We start from the raw sequence: 21700 nt of genomic DNA on the forward strand, positions 1-21700 counted from the left end.
GCTTTAGGTTTAATTTGCTTTTCTTTGTCCATTATCTTTAAGTGGAAAGTTGTCTTCAAATCTATTTTTTTAAACATACGCATTTACAGCTATAAATTTTCCTCTAAATATAGCTTTTGCTACATCCTGTAAATTTTGGTATGCTGAGTCTTCATTTTCATTCATCTCAAAGTACACATTTCCCTTTTGATTTATTCTCTGACCTATTCACTATTTAGGAATGTATTTTCTAATTTCCACGTATTTGTGAGTTTCCCAAATTTCTGTTTTCACTTCTAATTTCATTCTAATGTGGCTGGAGAACATACTTCGTACTATTTCTATCCTTTTAAATTCATGTAGGTTTTGTTTTTCTTTTTGTTTTGTTTAGCTTAGCATAAGGTCTATCCTGGAGAATAGTTCACATGCACTTAAGAACATAAATTCTGTTGTTAAATGGAGTATCCTAATAGATGTCTGTTATGTCTCATTGGTGTATGGTGGTGCAGGTGTTCAAGTTTTATATTTTCTTATTTTCTGCCTAATTGTTCTATCCATTATTGAAAGTTGTGTATTTAAGTTTTCAACTATTATTGTTCAATTGTCTGTTTCTGTATTCACTTCTGGCAGGTTTTACTTAATGTACTTTGGGGCTCTGTTGTTAAATGCATATACATTTATAGCTCTATCTTAATTGATTCATCCTTTTATCATTATAAAATGTCATGCTTTACCTCTCACAACAATGTCATAAAGTCCATTTTGTCTAATATTATTATTGCTACTCCAGCTCTCTTTTGCTCTTTATGTATTTTTTTTTATCCTTTGACTTTCAATCTATTTATATATTTGAATCTAAGGAAGACAGCATATAGTTGCATCTTGCTTTTTAATTTTTACTCCAATCTTACAATCTCCATCTTTTGACTGGATTATTTAATATATTAACACTTTTAAAATCCAGTCACATATATTATTATTATTGATACAGATTTACATCTGCCATTTTTTTCCTTTTGTCTTATCCATCTGATGCTTTTTTTGGCTCTATCCTTCCTTCACTGTTTTTTTTTTTTTCTAATTTGCATTAAGTGAATATTTAGTAGTACGGTATTTTACTTCAATAATTTTTTACTACTTTTTATTTGCTTTGTGGTTGCTCTAAGCTTACCATGTACATCTTAACTATAAGAATTTATACTAAATTCTAATGAGCCACAGAAACATTACTCCTATATAGCTGTATTCCCTTTATCTCTCTTTTGTGGTATTGCTGTTATACATATCAATAAACATCACAAACTCCAAAATACATTGTTATAAATTATAACTTTATAGAATTTTATGTCTTCTAAAAATGCTAACAAAGGATAGTAATTATATATTTATAGCTCTTGTTAATGTTTATCTTATCTTTCTGGCTTTCTTCATTAGTTCCTGTTGATATGAATTACTATCTGGAGTAATCTCTTTAGCCCAGTACAACTTAACTACCGCCCATGTCCTTTTTGCTGTATTGGAAAATATATTACATTTCTATATGTTATAGGCCTAAATGATATTATATATGCACTGTTTTATATGATCACTTTTTAAATCAGTTAAGAGTAGAGAGTAGAAGAAAAATGTATTAATGTATTTTTACGCATCAGAGTCTTGCTCTATTGCCCAGGCTGGAGGGCAGCCTAGCTCACTGCAATCTCAAACTCCTGGGCTCATGGGATCTTCCCACTTTGGCCTCCCAAAGTACTAGGATTACAGGCATGAGCCACCACACCTGGCCTTTACTGTCTTTTTAAATTACTTAATTATCCTTATCCTTGTTCTTTGCTTTTTTTCAAATGGATTCAAATCATTTTCTAGGGTCACTTGTTTTCATCCTAAAGAATTTCCATTATTATTATTATTATTTTATTTTATGTTTTTGAGATGAAGTCTTGCTCTGTTGCCCAGGCTGGAGCACAGTGGTGCAATCTCAGCTCACTGCAACTTCCACCTCCCAGGTTCAAGCAATTCTCCTGCCTCAGCCTCCTGAGTAGCAGGGATTACAGGTGTATGGCACCACGCCCAGTTAATTTTTGTATTTTTAGTATAGACGGGGGTTTCACCATGTTGGCAAGGCTGGTCTCAAACTCCTGACCTTGTGATCTGCCGGCCTCGGCCTCCCAAAGTGCTGGGATTACAGGCATAAGCCACCACGCCCAGCCAAGAATTTCCTCTATTACTTCTTATAAGGTGATTCTGCTAGGAACAAATTATCTTATCTTTCATTTATCTGTAAATGTCTTTCTTTTGCCTTCATTTTAAAAGATAACTTTGCTGGATATAAGATTCTTGGTTACTAGTAGTTTTTATTTTTTTCTTTCAGCACTTTGTATGTCATTCCATTGCCTACTAGTCTCTATTGGTTCTGCTAAGAAGTCAGCTGTTAATCTTATTGAGGTTCACTGTAAGTGATGAGTTTTGGTTTTCTTTTAACTTATATTTTAGGTTCAGGGATAGATGTGTGCGGGTTTGTTATACAGGTAAACTCATTAAGTGACAAGTTCTTCTTCTCTTGCTGATTTCAAGATTTTCTTCTTGTCTTTGGATTTCAGCATTTTACTATGATTCATCTATTTGTGGATCTCCTGTGTGTATCCCATTTGGAGTTCACTGAGCTTCCTGGAAGAGCAGATTAATGTTCTTCAGTAAATCTGGGAACTTTTCAGCCATTATTTCCTCAAATATTTTTTCTGCTTTTTCTCTCCCTTCTTCTTCAGTATCCTGTCACACCTATGGTGGCATGCCCCCTATTTTTCTGAGGTTCTGTTCATTTTTCTTCATTCTTTTTTCTGTTTTTCCGATTAAATAATCTCTATCTTCAAATTGCTAACTCTTCTGCCAGTTCAAATCTGTTGTTAAGCCCTTCTAATGAATTTTTCATTTTAGTAATTTTACTTAATTCCAGAATTTCCACTTTTTAAAAAATAATTTCTCTTTATTGGTATTGTCTATTTGATGCAACATTATCATACCTCCCCCTTTACTCCTTTAATAGTTTCCTTTAGTTTTTGAATACAATTATAATGGCTACTTTGAAGTCTTTGTTAAATCTGACACCTGACTGCTCTGAGAGGCAGTTTCTGTTACCTACATTCTGTCCCCGTCCCCGGCTCAGTGTATGGGTCATATTTTCCTGTTTCCGTTTTTTTTTTTTTTTTTTTTTTTTGAGATGGAGTTTCACTCTCATTGCCCAGGCTAGAGTGCAATGGTGTAATCTCGGCTTACTGCAACCTCCGCCTCCTGGGTTCAAGCAATTCTCCTGCTTCAGCCTCTCCTGTAGCTGGGATTACAGACATGTACCACCATCCCTGGCTAATTTTTTTTTTTTTTCAGTAGAGACGTGTTTCTCCACGTTGGTCAGGCTGGTCTTGAACTTTCAACCCCAGGTGATCCACCCACCTCGGCCTCCCAAACTGCTGGGATTATAGGTGTGAGCCACTATGCTTGGCCACATTTTCCTGTTTCTTTTCATGTCTTATAACTTACTGGAAATTGGACATTTTAGGTAACATATTGTAACAATCTGGGTACTGGCCCACCCTCCCCCTACCACCCCTGACCAACTGGGCTTGTTATTGTTTTCTGCTTGTTTACTAACTGACTGGATTATTTTTATAAAATTTGTTACCCTCTTCTCCCACATTTGTATGTGAAGTGTTGTATTCAGTCCAAATTTAAAGAATATTAACAAACTAAAGCATGTCTAGAGGAAGCTTTTAGGATGGGGAGAACTTGAAATGCCATAAAGGAAAAGGCTAAGTTAACTGGAGGTTTGTTTTTTTTTTCTTTTTTTTTGAGATGGAGTCTCGCTCTGTCACCCAGGCTGGAGTACAGTGGTGCGATCTCAGCTCACTGCACCCTCCACCTCCTGGATTCAAGGAATTCTCTGCCTCAGTCTCCCAAGTAACTGGGATTACAGGCACCTGCCACCACGCCCAGCTAATTTTTGTATTTTTAGTAGACAGGGTTTCACCATCTTGACCAGGCTGGTCTTGAACTCCTGACCTCGTGATTCAAAAAGGTGCATGTTTGTTAGAGTTTAATTGAAAATTTCGCCCTTTGTCAATACACAATGATAAATGTGTTTGTCTTGTATTCTATAGTTGATATTGTCTTGCATTTTTATTTCTTTTTTTATTATACTTTAAGTTCTGGAATACATGTGCAGAACATGCAGGTTTGTTACATAGGTATACATGTGCCATGGTGGTTTGCTGCACCCATCAACCCATCATCTACATTAGGTATTTCTCCTAATGCTATCCCTCCCCTTGCTCCTGACCCCTTGACAGGCCCCTGTGTGTGATGTTCCCCTCCCTGTGTCCATGTGTTCTCACTGGTGAACTGGAGATATTTATATGAAGTAGACTAGACTAAGAGGATGGAAAGGACACACAGTTGCTGACTTAACTGTTTTTCTGGTTCTGCTGAAGGAAGGGAGAAAGAGATCACAAAACAAACTGGTAGACATAGGGAAGCCGACTTTAGCTCAATTACGTAAGGAAGATTTTCTTTTCCCCTAAAGGCTTAGGTTGGAATAATTTTTTTAAAAATACAGTCTGACAATGTCATATGCTACCTTATAAAACAATGAGGTGTTCATTTTAAGCAAAAGTTTATATCCTTTCACAGTTGTTGAAGATAGTATTCCTTCTTTGGGATGGAAGGTTTGAGCAGATGATCACTAAAGTATTTACACCTGTGACAGTCAAGCACTCTGGCCTTAAATGTAGCCATTTTGACAAAATGTAAAGCACTTTACATGCCTATAAATAAGCAGTACAAATAACCTATTTTTCATTTCTAGAAAAATGTTTACAAAGAAACCTTAAATGTTTTCCTAGTCATATATGAAGATCAAATCAAATGTATTAGACTTAAATCTCAGACCTCAAACTATGAAGCTACTAAAGATAACATTGGGGAAACGCTCCAGGACATCTCTTGAGTAATACTCCACAAGCACAGGCCTCCAAGGCAAAAGTGGACAAATTGCATTATATTGAGTTAAAAAGCTTCTGCACAGCAAAAGAAACAACAAAGTGAAGAGACAACCCACAGAATGATAGAAAATATTTGCAAAATGACAAGGGAATGTGAATCCCTATATCCACCTGACAAGGGATTAATAACCAGAATATATGATGGGCTCAAACAACTCTATATGAAAAAATCTAATAAGCCTATTAAAAAATGGGCAAAAGAGCTGAACAGACATTTCTAAAATGAGACATACAAATGGTAAACAGGTATATGAAAAGGTGCTCAACATCACCAATCATCAGAGAAATGCAAAACAAAACTACAACGAGACATCATTTCACCCCAGTTAAAATGGCTTTTATCCAAAAGACAGGCAATAATGAATGCTGGTGAGGATGTGGAAAAAAGGGAACACTGTTGGTGGGGATGTAAATCAGTACAACCACTATGGAAAACAGTAGTAGTTTTGAGGTTCCTCAAAAACTAAAAAGAGAACTATCATATAATCCAGCAATCCCACTACGAGGTACATACCCAAAAGGAAGGAAATCAGCATATCGAAGAGACATCTGCATTCTCATGTTTACTGCAGTCTATTCACAACAGGTAAGACTTGGAAGCAACCTTAGTGCCCATCACCAGACAAATGCATAAAATGTGGCACACATACACAACAGAGTATTATTCAGCCACAAAAAAAGAATGAGATCCTGTCATTTGCAACAGCATGGATGAACTGGAGGACATTTTATTAAGTTAAATAAACTAGGCACAGAAAGGAAAAGTTTACATATTCTCATTCATTTGTGGGAGCTAAAGTTTAAAACAACTGAACTCGTGGAGATAGAGAGTAGAATTTTGGTTACCGGAGGATGGGAAGGGTAGTGGGGGTGGGAGAAAGGGGGATGATTAATGGGTACATAATACAGTTAGCTAAGATGAATAAGATTTAGTACTTGATACTACAATAGGGTGACTACAGTCAACAATAACTTATAATTTATTGTACATTTTAAAATAACAGAGTACAACTGACATGTTTATAACACAAAGAAATAATAAATGCTTGAGGTGATGAATACCCCATTTACCCTAATGTGATTATTACGCATTGCATGCCTGTATCAAAATATCTCATGTACCCCATAAATATATTACACACCGAATATGTACCCATGAAAATTAACTTTTAAAAATTTTAAATTAAAAAAAATGTTTTTCTAGCAAAGAGATCCTCTGAGGTTGCTATTTGAAAGTATTTTCCTGACTAGTCACATATCTGGTAGCTTACTTTATAAATCACTGAAAAAGGATTGCTTTGAACTTCTATATTCTCTCATGTACTTGATTTAAAATATTAGAATGAAGTAATTCATTTTCAAGAGCTTCTCAGTTCTTCCCAAGGATTTTTAAAAAATAAAATAACTGAGATCCAGAACTCACCAGAAGAAATCTTACCAGCACCTTTACAGTCAACAGAAAATGCTGATGTGACTCCATTGGCTGACCCCAGTTCGCACATGGAAATTTGATAAGGAGGTCTCAGCTTGATTTCCGTCTGCATGTCAGAAAGATTTATCTTGGTTGAAAGAGACCTGGGATTATTATATCGTTGCTTGGTCCTCTGAATGAAGTTATCTATGTAAAATAAAACATAAATTTCCTTGCAGTCACTTGTCAATTAATCGTTTCAGAATATGATGCTTATGGATAGTAAATATTACAGGTAGTTTATTATTCAAAATTGTTCAATTTGTCATGAAGTATTCCAATATTACTTGTGTTTAATGATTAATATATCATGGAGTCATCAGTTTTACCCTCTAGAAATCAGTAATTTTAAATAAACTAAGGATTTAACACTACCTAAGTGTATTACATCCACTTCAAGAAATTGCAAAAACGAAAAAGAGCTTTAACTTTAAACCAAAGTCTTGATTTTTTTTTTTTTTTTTTGAGATAGGGTCTTGCTCTGTCACCTAGGCTGGGATGCAGTGGTCCAATCATAGCTCACTGTAACCTTGAATTTCTGTGCTCAAGTGATTCTCCTGCCTCAGTCTCCCAAGCAGCTGGGGCTGCCACCATGCCCAGCTTATTTATTTTTTTTGTACAGACAGAGTCTCTCTCTGTTGCCCAGGGTGGTCTCGAACTCCTGGCCTTAAGTGATCCTACTGCCTCGGCCTCCCAAAGTGCTGGGATAAAAGGCATGAGCTACCACACCTCGCCCAAAGTCTTGATTTTTATACAGATTCCTATCTCATGAAATATTAAATCTGTCAGATTTACCAGCTGCAATTACATAAGAACACACACTAGAAGTTGCATGTTTTTATAAATCTGTTTTCTTGTTATTGCTTACACCATTAGAATGTAGGTTTTAAAGAATAAATTGAATAAAACTAATATAAGACATTTCCTAAATATTTTCCAAGTGGAATTTTATTTTTACTATTTACAACTTTTTCCTTCTACATCAGAAGTTGAGCAAACTACTGACCACAGGCCAAATCTAGCCTGCTGACTATTCTGTAAAGTTTTATTAGAATATAACTGCACTCATTTACGTACTGCCTATGGCTGCTTTTGAGCTACAACGGCAGGGCTGAATAGTTGTGACAGGGACTATATGATCCTTAAAGCCTAAAATATGTACTATCTGGTCCTTTCCAGCAAATGTTTGCCATCCCCTATTCTACATGAAGCAGACTATAAAAGATTATTACAGAAACACAAAAGTCTGAATCTCTGGCTTACAAATTTCTCATTGAGAAGTTATCCTCTGGCATTAATTCTTTGGACCAATACTCAAAATCCCCTTCACAGTTCAAACACAATTTTTTTTCTAATAAGCATCTAAGTAAAATGTTACCATAATTTATAGATCATTTACCAAATTATCAAAAGCAAGATAGCTGAAGTCCCCCCTCCACCCAATATTAGATTTAAAATTACTTATGATTGGATGGAGATGAATAAAAAGGAAAAAAAAATCAGGCCCTTACCAAATTCAATGAAACAGTATGGTCTGACAGCAGTATTTGTCTTCATCATGTTATAAGTAGTAATGAACTCCTTCTGAAGCTCATCCAGGAAAGAGAAGGCGAGAACATTTGGGTAATTGTCAGTGCACAACATCATGTAGCTCACTCCCAGAGAGCTAATAAAACTATAGTGTAAAAAACATTGGTTTTAAAATTTCAAATTAAATCAAGGTAATTCACTGCTTCACAAGACTGGTTCCATACACCATAAACTGCTACTACGGTGGCAATGAAGATCTTAACATTTATTATATATTCTAGGAAAAAATTTAAAGGAACCAAAATACAGTACTATTTTAAGTTGTGGTTTAAAAACAGATGACAAAAAATAGAATGTACTACAGAGGGACATACAATATGGTTCTAACATTTCAGTTATCACTAGGGGTAAAAAGCAGGGGAACGGATATACAAATGTATTATAAGTATTACAGACAGCTTAAAGTCTAACCCTTCAACATGTTCCCCACTTTTGAGTCCAGAACCCTTTCAAGATTCTGATGAAAGGAACACTCTCCCTAGAAAGATGTCAGAACACAGAAGACTGCACACAATTTCAAGGTGATCACTGACCTCTTGAAGTCATCAATGACATGCCCCAGAATCAAATCCTCTGCTTTACACAGTAATTGATTATGAACCATGGGAGGTGGGAATTTATGAGTTTATATAAAAACGCAAAAGTAGAACTGAGGGCTATGGCTTAAAACAGAATGCTGAGTGTTGACTGGTAAATGCAGAGGTAGTGCTAGCAATGGAAAAATCAGCATTTGCAACCAACATGGTAAAGATTGGATCAGGCAAGGACAATCATGGATGTTAAATCTAGGGGGAAATTTTTATGGATTAGTATATTTGCATGGTTTTAAAATGTCTTTCCATGGATTGTTTCTTAGTTGCAAGGGGAAAATATTATACAGTAGAAGCTAGACAACTCCTTCACCAAGTACTCTCTAACATCATTAATGTTAGATGGATATTGTGTCTCCAGATGTTATATCCTGAGAAAGACACATCAGCTATATAATATTCTGAGAATGCATAATTTGAATTTCATCATAAGAAAACACCAAAATGATCAACATTCTATTTTTAAAAAGGAAAAAGTGTATTCTTTAAAAATTCCAGGGTTGTAAAAAAGAAATAAAGGAAGTGGAAATGTTGCCAATCAAAAGAAGCTAAAGAGGCTGGGCGTGGTGGGGGCCTGTAATCCCAGCACTTTGGGAGGTCGAGGTGGGCGGATCACCTGAGGTCAGGAGCTTGAGACCAGCCTGGTCAACATGGTGAAACCCCGTCTCGACTAAAAATATAAAAATTAACTGGGTATGGTGGTGCATGCCTGTAATCCCAGCTATTCAGGAGGCTGAGGCAGGAGAATTGTTTGAAGCCAGGAGATGGAGGTTGAAGAGAGCCGAGATTGCGCCACTGCACTCCAGCCTGGGTGACAAGAGAGAGACTCTGTCTCCCCCCCAAAAAAAAGCAGCTAAAGAGATATGACAACTAAATGCAATTCCTAATGCTAGTCCAAATCCTGTGCCAAAAAGCAATAAAAAAAATGATATAAAGCATATTCCTGGGTCAACTGACAAAAAAGGAAAGTTAGCAGTACAGTAGATAAAGTATGGTATGAACAAGAAATTTACTGAGGCTGACACGTGTACTGTGGTTAAGTAAGATAATATCCCTAATTTTAGAAAATACTCTTTGAAGCAGTTATGAAGAAAGGGTTCAGGAAAAAAAATAAATCAGATAGTTAAGTAGGTAGGTAGATAAAATGAGAAGACAAATGTGGTAAAATGTTGACCAAAGGTGACTATGGGAACAGGTGTTATTTGAACTTTTCTTACTCATACAACTTTTCTGTAAGTTTGAAATTACTTCTAAATAACAAATTTAGAAATTAAAAATAAAAAAAAAGCATTGAAACATTAAAATTAACCATATTCTATTGGAAAAAAAGCTTTCCAGAATCTAGTATATACCCCACTATAATAAATAAGCAGAGCACAAAACACAAAGTAACCCTTTTTAATGAGTCGCCTAAACATCATTGCATAGCACTGTCAATATAGCTGGTCTACATCAAGGGCAGTAAACAGCATGCAGGATGTAATTCCCCACTCCTATGCTGGACTCTGCTAATCTACACAGTAATTTTTTTTTTTTTTTTTTTTTTTTGAGACGGAATCTTGCTCTGTTGCCCAGGCTCGAGTGCAGTGGCACAATCTCAGCTCACTGCAACCTCTGCCTCCTGGGTTCAAGTGATTCTCTTGTCTCAGCCTCCTGAGTAGCAGGGATTACAGGCACACACGACCACACCTGGCTAATTTTTGTATTTTTAGTAGAGACGGGGTTTCACCATGTTGGCCAGGGTGGTCTCAAACTCCTGACCTCAAGTGATCTGCCTGCCTTGGCCTCCCAAAGTGGTGGGATTACAGGTATAAGTCACCACGCCCAGCCAACACAGTAATCTTTACTGTAAAACTCTGATCCATACTGGTCACCTTACTGTTTTCTTTCTCGAATAACATAGAAGCAGAATTTATTAATGTTTAGAATAAATAAGTTCACAGGATTCAAATTTAACAAGAATGAAAAATAAAAGGGTATACGTACGGCACTTAAAGTGTCTTATCACTCTTGCCCAGACACCTAGTTCTCCTTCCCTTGGGCAATCCATGTTAGTAATAATTTCTTATGTATCCTTCCTGTGAGAGCTTGTGTGTAAGCAAGTAAATATGTGTGTGAATATATACATGTGACACATATATATATATGAATCCCTTTTAAAAGACCATCCCAGGTTGCCAAATGGGCTTGGCACCTACTAGTCATCTATTACTAGTGGTATGGGATATACTAGTGGTGAAATAGTTCTGATCTTATGGTTCTAGAGTAGCCTGGTTGTTCCTTTCTGAAGCATCACTTAATACACACTCATTTAGGGCAACGTTTTTCAAAGTGCAAGTTGTAAACCACTATGTCATGAAACTAGTTTAGTGAACTACAGCATTTTCCAGAAATTGAAGTAAAATATAACAGAAAGTATTGGAATACATATTGTTTCATAAAACTTTTGTTTTAGTTTTCTATATGTGTATATATAGTGCTTACAAAGTAAAATGTATCTCTTCTTAAGGATCATAGTCAAATTAATTTAGCCATAGCATATTGCCTTTTTCTACAACTTAATATCTAAATCAAAGGCCAAAATATGCTTTCTCAAATGATTTTCTCTTTCCAAAAAAAATCTTCACTGTCATTATCAAAATTATTTGACATGTCATTAGCATTCAAATATACCCCATAATAACCTCAATAACCTGAAGACAATTGGTAATTGGCTTCCACACCCTAGGAACTCCCAACTGGCTAGCTAGGAGTTATTTGATTATCCTTCATTAATACGACTGAAGGTTTTAGAATCCATTTTTTGTATTGTGTCAGAGTCTTACTGTATTTCCACATTAATAACAGAGTCAGCCACAGACACCTACATGACAGTTTATCCCAAATGGTTTATCTTACTTGTGCTAAATGTAACTAGACAATTGTATGTAAAATAAAGGAAACCCTATGTCTTTAACATGGCATGTGAGCATTTTCAGGAAGTCTTTATTTTACTACAGTTGCAAGATTCTCTCTGAAAAGGCTATAGTGTGTTCTATAACATTATGGCTTTTCATAGTAAATTTAGCTTTGTAATGCTTTATTTGAAATGTAAAGCTAGTTTTCCCAAAGTACATACAGTTCCATTTATGTTTGTGATGGAAAAAATTCTGCTTTTTCAACAATCATGGGACAGATTGAAATACTCCCACCACTTCACTGAGGACTACCCATAAAATAGTCTAAAGTCATTATAGGCATGCCAGTTTGTGCATGCTTTTGCTGTGTTCATCAGGTTCACCTAGTGAATATTTTATAGATAGTCTGGCAGATGTCTATCTGCCTTGAGGAGAAAGAAGAGAAATAGTAGTAAGAGTAATAGCACCACGTAGTTTACTGACCACTTAGTATAAGCTAGGCCCTTTGCTAAGTATTTTACATATTTAGTTTCATTCTCACAATAAAGGGGCACTATTATCTCCACTTTACAAATGAAAGAAAAGAAACTCAGAGAGGCTTAGTAACTTATCCAAGGTCACACACCATTAAGAAGCAAAGATGGGATGAAGTTAGTTGATTCCAAGGCCCACATTTTTTCCACAATACAATAGCAACTTCCATGTAGCATAGATTAACCAATTATTCCAAATTCACCAATGTTTTCTCACTTTTTCCAAATCAATCTCTATTTTATTCCCTAAATTAAGAGTAATGAAACTTGAGAGTTTTGGAACCTGTATTACAGTTATCTTCTGGAAGCCCTCCCAAACACTCCACTTCATTTTGTACAACTCTACTCCTCCCTCTCTACATTCTAGCCACCCACTGGCCTTATTTCAGATCCCCAAGGATACCAACCCACTTCCAGCCCTCCCACTCCCAAACTGAGAAACTTCATGATTTTGTCTTCCCCAGTGCTCCAATTCTGACCTGGCTAATTCCTACATATCCTCCAGTTCTTAGACTGAAAGTCCTTCCCAGAACACACAATCTAAACTGATCCCACTCCTACAGTATATCATAGCAGCTGTTAGTTTTCTTCACAAACTAACCCAATTTGTAATTGTATATTAATATATTTTTGTTGCAATGTCTCTCTCACTAATATACACACTCCATGAGAGCAGGGATGATTTCTGTATAGCTCACCGTTATATTCTTAGCACTTAGAATATTTTGTGTCTAGTAAACAAGAAGTGCTCAGTGAATAAATGACTGCAAAGGTGGCATCATTCTTTTACTAATTTATACACTAATTTGTTGAGTATATCATGCACCAGTAATTGCACAGCTTAGTGGTATCTACACGAAGCAGCAGCTCAATAAATACTTAACTAAACGACAGAAAACAGTAGAACTTCACTTGTCTTCTAGTTACTGTTCTCCAGAAGGCTTTATTTAGGGTTCAGGTCAGTAAATCTTCGACATGTCCTTAAGAGAGGGATGTTCTCAAGAGCCATGTAGAATTACTCACCTTCACAGTGAGTACCTCAAGAATGGCTATGCAGGTCTCAAAGACTTGTCTGCTCTCCCTTTATCACTGTCATTACTCACACACAGACAGACACACATACAAACACACTCTCTCTCCTCTTTTCTCTACCTTGGGCACAATTTTTAAATCGCCAAGGTTTTTCCTACTTCGCTCTAATTTCCTTTATATTGTCTAGCTCCATTCCATTTCCGGGCTTTGGTGCCAATGAGGTTTGGTCTTTATTGCCACTGCTTTTCTTTTACCTGAGGAATTTATCCAATTTCATTACATGTTTGGTTCTCCTCCCTGGCACACCCACTAGGAACTTTTTTAGGGTCAAGTATAACTTAACAGGTAAGACTGGCAGAAGTCCAAATACCAGATACAGGAAATTTACCCCTTCTAATCTCTTTGCTATAAAGCTAATTCTATAACGTGTCCAAGCCATTCCACAAGTGATTCCTACATCCAACAAAATGAATAAATGGTTTTACATATTAAACTTTTTTTCTGGTATCTAATTTTATTTACAAACTGTCAAAGAAATTTTACATATCACCAATTAAACACTGACATTATTAGGACAATTCTGGCCTGTTGCACCAAACTAAATAACTAGTAATAGCAAAGATCTTCCTCTCAGCAGAGAGAACACCTAGCACAGGCCCAGCATTCTACTTCACAGGCTCTGATGTCAAAGATAAAGTCCCTGCCTGCCAGGAGCTTACCATATAATTACTGGGGATGTACTTATCACAGTGATTTACAAACCAAGATATATACATAAAATGTAGCATGCTAAATGACAAGGTACATATATAGCAAAGGATTTAGTATTGCAAACTGATTTATGAACTGATATATTATTTGTATTACATATAACATGTAATTTTCATGCTATAATTGTACCACTATACATAGAAACTCTGCTTATCCTTTGTAGTCATGTTTGCCCAGTGAACAGCTTTCCTGGGTGCAGAAAAGTTATTTAATAGGACATACCATCTCTAATCTACTGTTAAATTTGCCAAATATAAAAAAATGTTTTGGGCTGGGCGTGGTGGCTCACGCCTGTTATCCCAGCACTTTGGGAGGCCGAGACAGGTGGATAATGAGGTCAGGAGATCGAGACCATCCTGGCTAACAAGGTGAAACCCCGTCTCTACTTAAAAAAAAAACACACACACACACACAAAATTAGCCGGGCGTGGTGGCGGGCGCCTGTAGTCCCAGCTACTCAGTAGGCTGAGGCAGGAGAATGGCCTGAACCTAGGAGGTGGAGCTTGCAGTGAGCCAAGATCTTGCCACTGTACTCCAGCCTGAGTGACAGACCGAGACCCCATCTCAAAAAAAAAAAAAAAAAAGTTTTGGAATAGAGCCTTCCACATTGAATTCTATTCTCTAAAATAAAGTGTTGAAACTTTAAAATATTAAATAGGGCCAGGCACAGTGGCTCACACCATAATCCCAATGTTTTGGGAGGCTGAGGCAGGAGGACTACTTGAGCCAAGGAGTTCAAGACCAGCCTAGACAACAAAGTGAGATGCCATCTCTACAAAAAATTGTTTTAAATTAGCCAGGTGTGGTGACACACACCCATAGTCACAGCTATTCAGGAGGCTGAGGCAGGAGGATCGCGTGGGCTCAGGAGTTCAAGGATGCTATGAGCTGATTGTGCCACTGCACTCCTGCCTGGGCAACAGAGCAAAACCCCATTTCTAAAAATGAAAAAAAAAAAAAATTAAATAGAGAGGCTCAACATTAACAAAGTGAGCATATCTTATGAATTGTATTATCACCAAATATGTCTCATAGAAAACAAGATGAAAACAAAAGACTTTGCCACTAGTGGGAGAGTAAGGAGATAAGAATGAAGGCTCAGTAACACTGAGTGTCCACCACATGTAGCATTTTACCAGGAACTTCCTATTTTCTCACTTACTCCTTTCTCACATGGCTAACTTTCAATTACCCTCCAATGGTGAAGCGCCAAATCATGAATAAATCATCCTATGAATAAAAGACCCATTTTAGCCACAAATTTTAACATCATTAAAAAGGAAAATATTTATTAATATGAAATATGCCAGATGACGGTAACTCACAACAGTAACCTAAAGAAGAATCTGAGGTCATTTTAAGAAGCCAATGGTAACTACACCATGAGCGACTTGGATAAAACACAGAGCAAGCAAAGATTGCCTTTGACATCTTTATTCCCTTTTCTTCAGAGTTAATCTCCCAATTCACCCTTTCTCACTTCCCTAACACAGCCACACTCTAGAGGATGAAGATCCCGACTTTTTTAGATAACTGATCAGATAATCCATAACTTATGTATTGGGTATATTTCCCAAAGCTTATTGCACCCAGATCTCATTTTCCCACAGAAACTGTACAATAACAATAATTAGGTTCCTAGGCCAGTTCACAAGAGCCTATTTAACATATATGCTGCTGAAAAGCTGTACATTTTGCCATAATAAGCAGGAGAAAAGGAATGTGATGCCAGTGATGAGACAAAATAGGAAAATCGAATACCCAGGTTATCTCCTTCCCCCAACTGGTTTAGTAGCTACAGGTTGGTTGCATTTCCCTGCCACACCCTCTCCCTTTCAAACACCTAGCCTCCAATGAGACAATGCTGTCCCATCAATTCTAGGATTCACATATACTCTGTTCCTCATCATTGTCAACCAATAAAAGAGAGGTGTGGTATTTCTCTTCATTCTCTTCCCTGGTTCATTTCTCTCTCCATAAAAAGTGAAAATAATTAGGAGAATTAGGAACACATGCTGCCAAGAAAGGGGTTAAGGGTAAAGAGCAGCAGTCATTTTTTACCAGATAATAATGCAATTCCTGAATCCAAGATTGTGGTTCAGATATATCGTTTACTATTTTTGTGATGTTGAAGGATCTGCTTTACATTCCTAAGTCTCAATTACCTTATCTGTAAAATAGGGTAGTGATAGCACTACCCAGCATCCCTTCCCTCTTTCCCTTTGGGGAATTACCTTCAGCTCCATTCTGTCTGCCTGTGGTAAAGCTCAAAGGGGTAAGGACACGTGATGCAGTCTTGGCCAAATAAGAGTACCTCATCTCCTCTGACAACAACGTTTAATTAGTCTAGAAATGGTCAATTACACAAGCAAAAACAATGTCTTGTTCTTGAGACATGGAGAGGAGTTGCTCAGTTGGACTGAAGTAAGCCTAGAGCTGTCTGTGTAGTGTTTTCAAGTCTGTAGACAGTATCTATCTGCAAAAGGTAAGACAATGTAGAAATGAGAAAGATTCCTGACAACATCTGTGAGGCCAGCTCCACCACTACCCTTCAAAATACCCATTTTTCCTTAAGCTAATGTGAGTTGTGTGTCTGCCCCAGCAATGGAAAAGAGCGCTATTTAATAGCCCTTCACGGAGCTGTTAGAAAGCTTAATGATAATGTCAGTAAAGTACCTGGCAATTGCAAGTACTCAATAATTGGGTTATAGCTTAAGTTGTTACTCTAGTAATCAGAAAATATCCCGAAAGAGGGAAAGGGAAAGACTGCTAGACACTAAAGCCAAAACGCAGGTAAGCCTAAAATAGTATTCCTGGCTGGAGGTAGCAACATAGGGAGAAAGTGAACCCTAAGGCAAGGAAAGAACATTAGGAGGCTCACAGCCATTATCTGGCTTCAAATGAATTCACAGTGAAAGAACTAAAAAATTTTACTTCTTGCACTAAAATTCACAATAGGATATGACTGGCTTCCCAAAAGGTATTTGTCTTTTCAGCATCTTACTGTTTAAATAAAGAGATTTCAAAATGTACAACTATGATTTTTAAATCTCTAAAGCCAATTGCAAAGTTTTAAAGATCTCAGATGACTCAACCTAATTTTCATATGGTTCATACTTACTTTAGCCATTTTTTCTCTTAAGTGGTAACATAAGTTTATTCATTAAAAATTCATTACAGTGGCCGGGCGAGGTGGCTCAAGCCTGTAATCCCAGCACTTTGGGAGGCCGAGACGGGTGGATCATGAGGTCAGGAGATCGAGACTATCCTGGCTAGCAGAGTGAAACCCCGTCTCCACTAAAAAAATACAAAAAACTAGCCAGGCGAGGTGGCAGGCGCCTGTAGTCCCAGCTACTCAGGAGGCTGAGGCACGAGAATGGCGTGAACCTGGGAGGTGGAGCTTGCAGTGAGCTGAGATCCGGCCACTGCACTCCAGCCTGGGCGACAGAGCGAGACTCTGTCTCAAAAAAATAAATAAATAAATAAAAATTCATTACAGTCTAAGGAAAAAAACCTTCGACTTATAAAACAGATGAATTCCTTAAAATTTTACATAGAGAGAATTGGAATATCACTACAGAATGTGAGAAGAAATCATAAAACTGAATACCCCACACTACACACCATCCTGCCCAATCAACAAGGTTTCTCTGTCACTCTGAATGCTGTCATACTCCCAAAACAACCATCCCTCATTTAGTAGCTACTATGACACGCACAAGGAACTGTGCAAGCACAAGCCACGCTCCACAGAACGTCCTTCACTGGCGAAGCAGAAGTATCCAGCCACTACACTCATTTGAAATTCATCATTTTCCCAATACAGAGGAGGAGAAAACTAAAGGAATCTTCTCAATTTTATTTTTAAATTTTATTTATTTATTTATTTTGAGGCAGAGTCTCACTCTGTCGCCAGGCTGGAGTGCAGTGGCACGATCTCAGCTGGGTTCAAGTGATTCTCTTGCCTCAGCCTCCTGAGTAGCTCGGATCACAGCCTCTGCCTCCTGGGTTCAAGTGATTCTCTTGCCTCAGCCTCCTGAGTAGCTTGGATCACAGATGTCCGTCACCACACCCGACCTTTTTTTTTTTTTTTTTGTATTTTTAGTAGAGACAGGGTTTCACCATGTTGTCCAGGACGGTCTCAAACTCCTGACCTTAGGTGATCTGCCAGCCTTGGCCTCCCAAAGTGCTGGGATTACAGGTGTGAGCCACCAGACCCAGCCTAATTATCTCAATTTTAAATGTTACTCCCCTATTTTTTTTTCTTTCAAACTCTGGTCTTCCCTTGCCTATTCAACCAGAATTTAATGTGAGGTATCAACTCATTTGGCACATAATTATACACTTAGTGATTTTGAGATTCTGTGAAGAAAGAGTACCTCAATTTCTATACAAATCTGAAAACCACAATGCCAAGAGTTGAGGAATCAAAAATAGTATAAGCCATGGCAGATCAATTCCCTCAATTAATTACAACCCTGTTATAGAGAGGATAGAGAGATAAAATTAAAAATAAGAAACTTTAGTAAGTGATGAAAAAGGCAGTCAACCAAGTTCTACAGGAGATCTGTGAAAGCAGTGAGATCATTAGAGACATGAAATAGTAATGAGAAAGAAGGTGATTCAAAACAAGTAGGGTTTGAAGGAAAGAAGCATTTAATATGGCTAGGAGAAAAAAGGGACAGCATGGTGGCAATTTCAGGCTGTGCTACGACGTTGCTATGGCAGACCTGTGAGTTTTATCTCGCAAACTCATAGTGGTTAGAAAAAGAGTTGTGATGTGAGAATTTTAAGTCAGGTAACACACAAATTCTCAATTTTATGCATTTCAGTCTAAGCTCAATGTCATATAAGGTAAAAATCTCAATAAACATAAAGTAAACCACAAGATCTCTTATTAGCGATAGAAAATACATGAAATCCAGGTCCTTGTCAGGAACTTGAACTAGAACTTCTGTTTTCCAATCCTTATTGAAGGTTTGGTACAAAAAAACACGCATAGACATTTTTCTATGCATGGCTCTGAAAGCCAGGTAATCTTTTCCTTTTGACTTATCTGAATTGTATTCTTGAACTAGACCAGATTAGACTTCTGCTGATTTATCCCACTCCTAAACTCTCATAATTATGGTTGCTGGAAGAATGTTATCCAAATGCTGTCCTCTTTATGTACTTCAGGTCTCAGTAACAGGAAAAACAATGTTTTTATCCAATGGACACTAAAACCTATGGATTATTCCCCTTTGCTTTGGCCACAAGGAAACTCAACGGTAATATGTGCAACCTTTCTCTAATAAATGGATGGACTATCTAGTTTGCATCTCCAGAAGGAAATGTTACTGCAGTTTATTATTCTCCTGTATCTATTTTCCTTCTTCTGACTCCCTTACTTGGCCCCTTCAATTTTTTTTTTTTCCTAAATTGCCTCAAATCCTTTGTGTGGAATAAGCTGGAGTACAACTAAATAAAACTACATAATACAAAATCTAGAATTTTCAGTTAAATAGAATGAAGGGATGTTAAAATGTTACATTTTACTTTTAAGAACAGTCAAAATAAATTTTTTTAATTTTAAAAAAGAGAGTCAAAAGAAAAAAGTTGCAAAAGTGTTTAAGTCCAGCACACCTACCAGAATTAATATACATTCAAGCCAATCTCCTATAACTTTGATATTTGTTTATACCACTATACATTCACAAATAAAACTCAGAATAATGACCCAGGGCACTAACAGAGCCTATTAAATAAAATACTGAAATATTTCAAGTTTTTCCTCTAAAAAAATAGAAGTAGGTTGAGACATCATTTTACATATATTTTAATCACCATAATCACAATATTTTCTAATTAAGCCCTCAGAAACCCCAATTAAATATAACATCTTACCATTATCTTACCATTACCCAGGTGATCCAAGAAATTGTAGACATTCTCTAAGGTTCTATCCTGGGCCTCTCTCTAAACCCAGTAGGCATTTTTCCCCTCACAATATCAACCACATCTACGTGAATGTTTCCAAAATCTCTATCCCATCTCCACTGAACTACCTTGTCAAAACCTCAATTTATTTATTTTATTTATATATACATTATTTGAGACAGGGTCTTGCTCTGTCACCCTGGAATGTAGGGGTGAGATCACGGCTCACTGCAGCCTCAACCTCCTAGGCTCAAGCGATCCTACCACCTATGTCCCCAGAGTAGCTGGGACTATATTATGCTTGGCTAATTTTTTAATTTTTTGTAGAGATGGCGTCTCCCCATGTTGCCCATGCTGATCTCAAACTCCTGGGCTCAAGTGATCTGCCTGCCTCAGCCTCTCAAAGTGCTGAGATTACAGGTGTGAGCCACTGTGCCTGGCCTAAAACCTCAACTTAAATAATTAAAGTGGGCCAGGTGCAGTGGCTCATGTCTGTAATCCCAGTACTTTGGGAAGCCAAGCAGGAGGATCACTTGAGCCCAGGAGTTTGAGGTCAACCTGGGCAACACGGTGAGACCTCATCCACTAAAAATAAAATTAGCTGGGTGTGGTGGTGTGCCCCTGTCGTCCCAGCTACTTGAGAGGCTGAAGTGGGAGGATCGCTGGAGCCCAAGAGGTTGAGGCTCAGTGAGCTGTCATCATGCCACTGCACTCCAGCCTAGGTAACAGAGCAAGCCCCAGTGTCTTAAAAAAATGATCAAAATGGAGCTTCATTATCTTTCTCTTCTGCCTCACACCTCATAAACAGTCTGTTCCAAAGATCTCATTTCTGGTAATGACACCATCATTCTGTCCAATTCCAAGGCTTCAGTCATCTTTGCCTCTTCCTTCTTTTCATCTCTGGTATTCCATCCTATCCAGCTTGGTCACTTCTTTTGAAGTGATCTAACTTCAAAGTGATCCCCAATCAAACTATTTCTCTTCATTATCATTCTAGTTCTTTTGGCATTCTAATTTTCATTTGCACATTTATTTTCTTATTTCAGGCCCTAATAACAAGTTGACCTCTCCGCCTTATCTCTCTCCTCTTGGACTGTCCATCTCACCCTAAGTTCCACTGTCTCAGGACTGTTTTTTATCAAGTCACTTCCCTTGAATTTGCAGCAGAGCTTCCTATAACATATTACCTCAAAGTGACACCCTTCAATCTGAACTTTCAGGGCAATCCAAGATCTGGCCCCATAGTGATTATCACACGTGTCTCACAACTATCCCTAAATCACCATCCACTGACCCAGGATAAGCATGTTAACACACCTACCATGCTAAGTCATGTTCTTTGCTTATTCTGCCTCTCCTCCGTACACCTGGAATGTCCTCCTCCCTACCTTAGCCAACTCTTATTAATTCTTCAGGACATGGCTCATGTCTCATCTCAACAATGAAGTCCTCTGTTTACTATATCCTATATGGACTGTATTTTTACCTTATTTCCTTCTGTATGTGTAATCAGTATCAGGCTGCTCAGACGTTAATCGTTCCGTAATTGTTTCACGTCTAAGCTTTCCAAGGTGGTCTCATCCATTCCCATGGTTTTAATCACAAACTGTAGGCTGACTTCCAAATCTAAATGTCTATACTTGTCCTCTTCACTAAGCTTCAGACTCATATCTCCAGCTGCTTACCTAGCAGTGCCCCCTGGATGTCTAATGGGCATCTCAGATTTAACATGTCCAAACAGCACTCTTACTTTTTACCAATCAGACACACTTATCCTCTCCTTTCTTGCTCATTTGAGCTTCATTATTCATCCAGTTCCTCAGGTCAAAAAACTACAGGTGATTATTCTTCTTTTTCCCTCACATCCCAT

At 37.5% G+C, this 21700-nt stretch overlaps 1 protein-coding gene across 5 annotated transcripts in view; it reads right to left on the reverse strand.

Annotated features, from left to right (window-relative positions):
* Nucleotides 1-21700, reverse strand: part of SEC22A (SEC22 homolog A, vesicle trafficking protein) — a 70217-nt gene that overhangs the window by 40148 nt on the left and 8369 nt on the right. For 3 of the 5 annotated variants that reach the window (XM_045385520.2, XM_005547965.4, XM_045385519.2), the window contains exons 4-5: nt 8010-8173; nt 6451-6645 (exon numbers count right to left, since the gene is read on the reverse strand). In XM_045385520.2, the coding sequence (XP_045241455.1) occupies nt 6451-6645; nt 8010-8173 (359 nt within the window). The remainder of the gene's footprint in view (nt 1-6450; nt 6646-8009; nt 8174-21700) is intronic. The other 2 variants (XM_074033293.1, XM_074033292.1) reach the window with 1 other exon arrangement.

This window comes from Macaca fascicularis, chromosome 2 (assembly GCF_037993035.2).
Source record: "Macaca fascicularis isolate 582-1 chromosome 2, T2T-MFA8v1.1".
Taxonomy (NCBI): domain Eukaryota; kingdom Metazoa; phylum Chordata; class Mammalia; order Primates; family Cercopithecidae; genus Macaca; species Macaca fascicularis.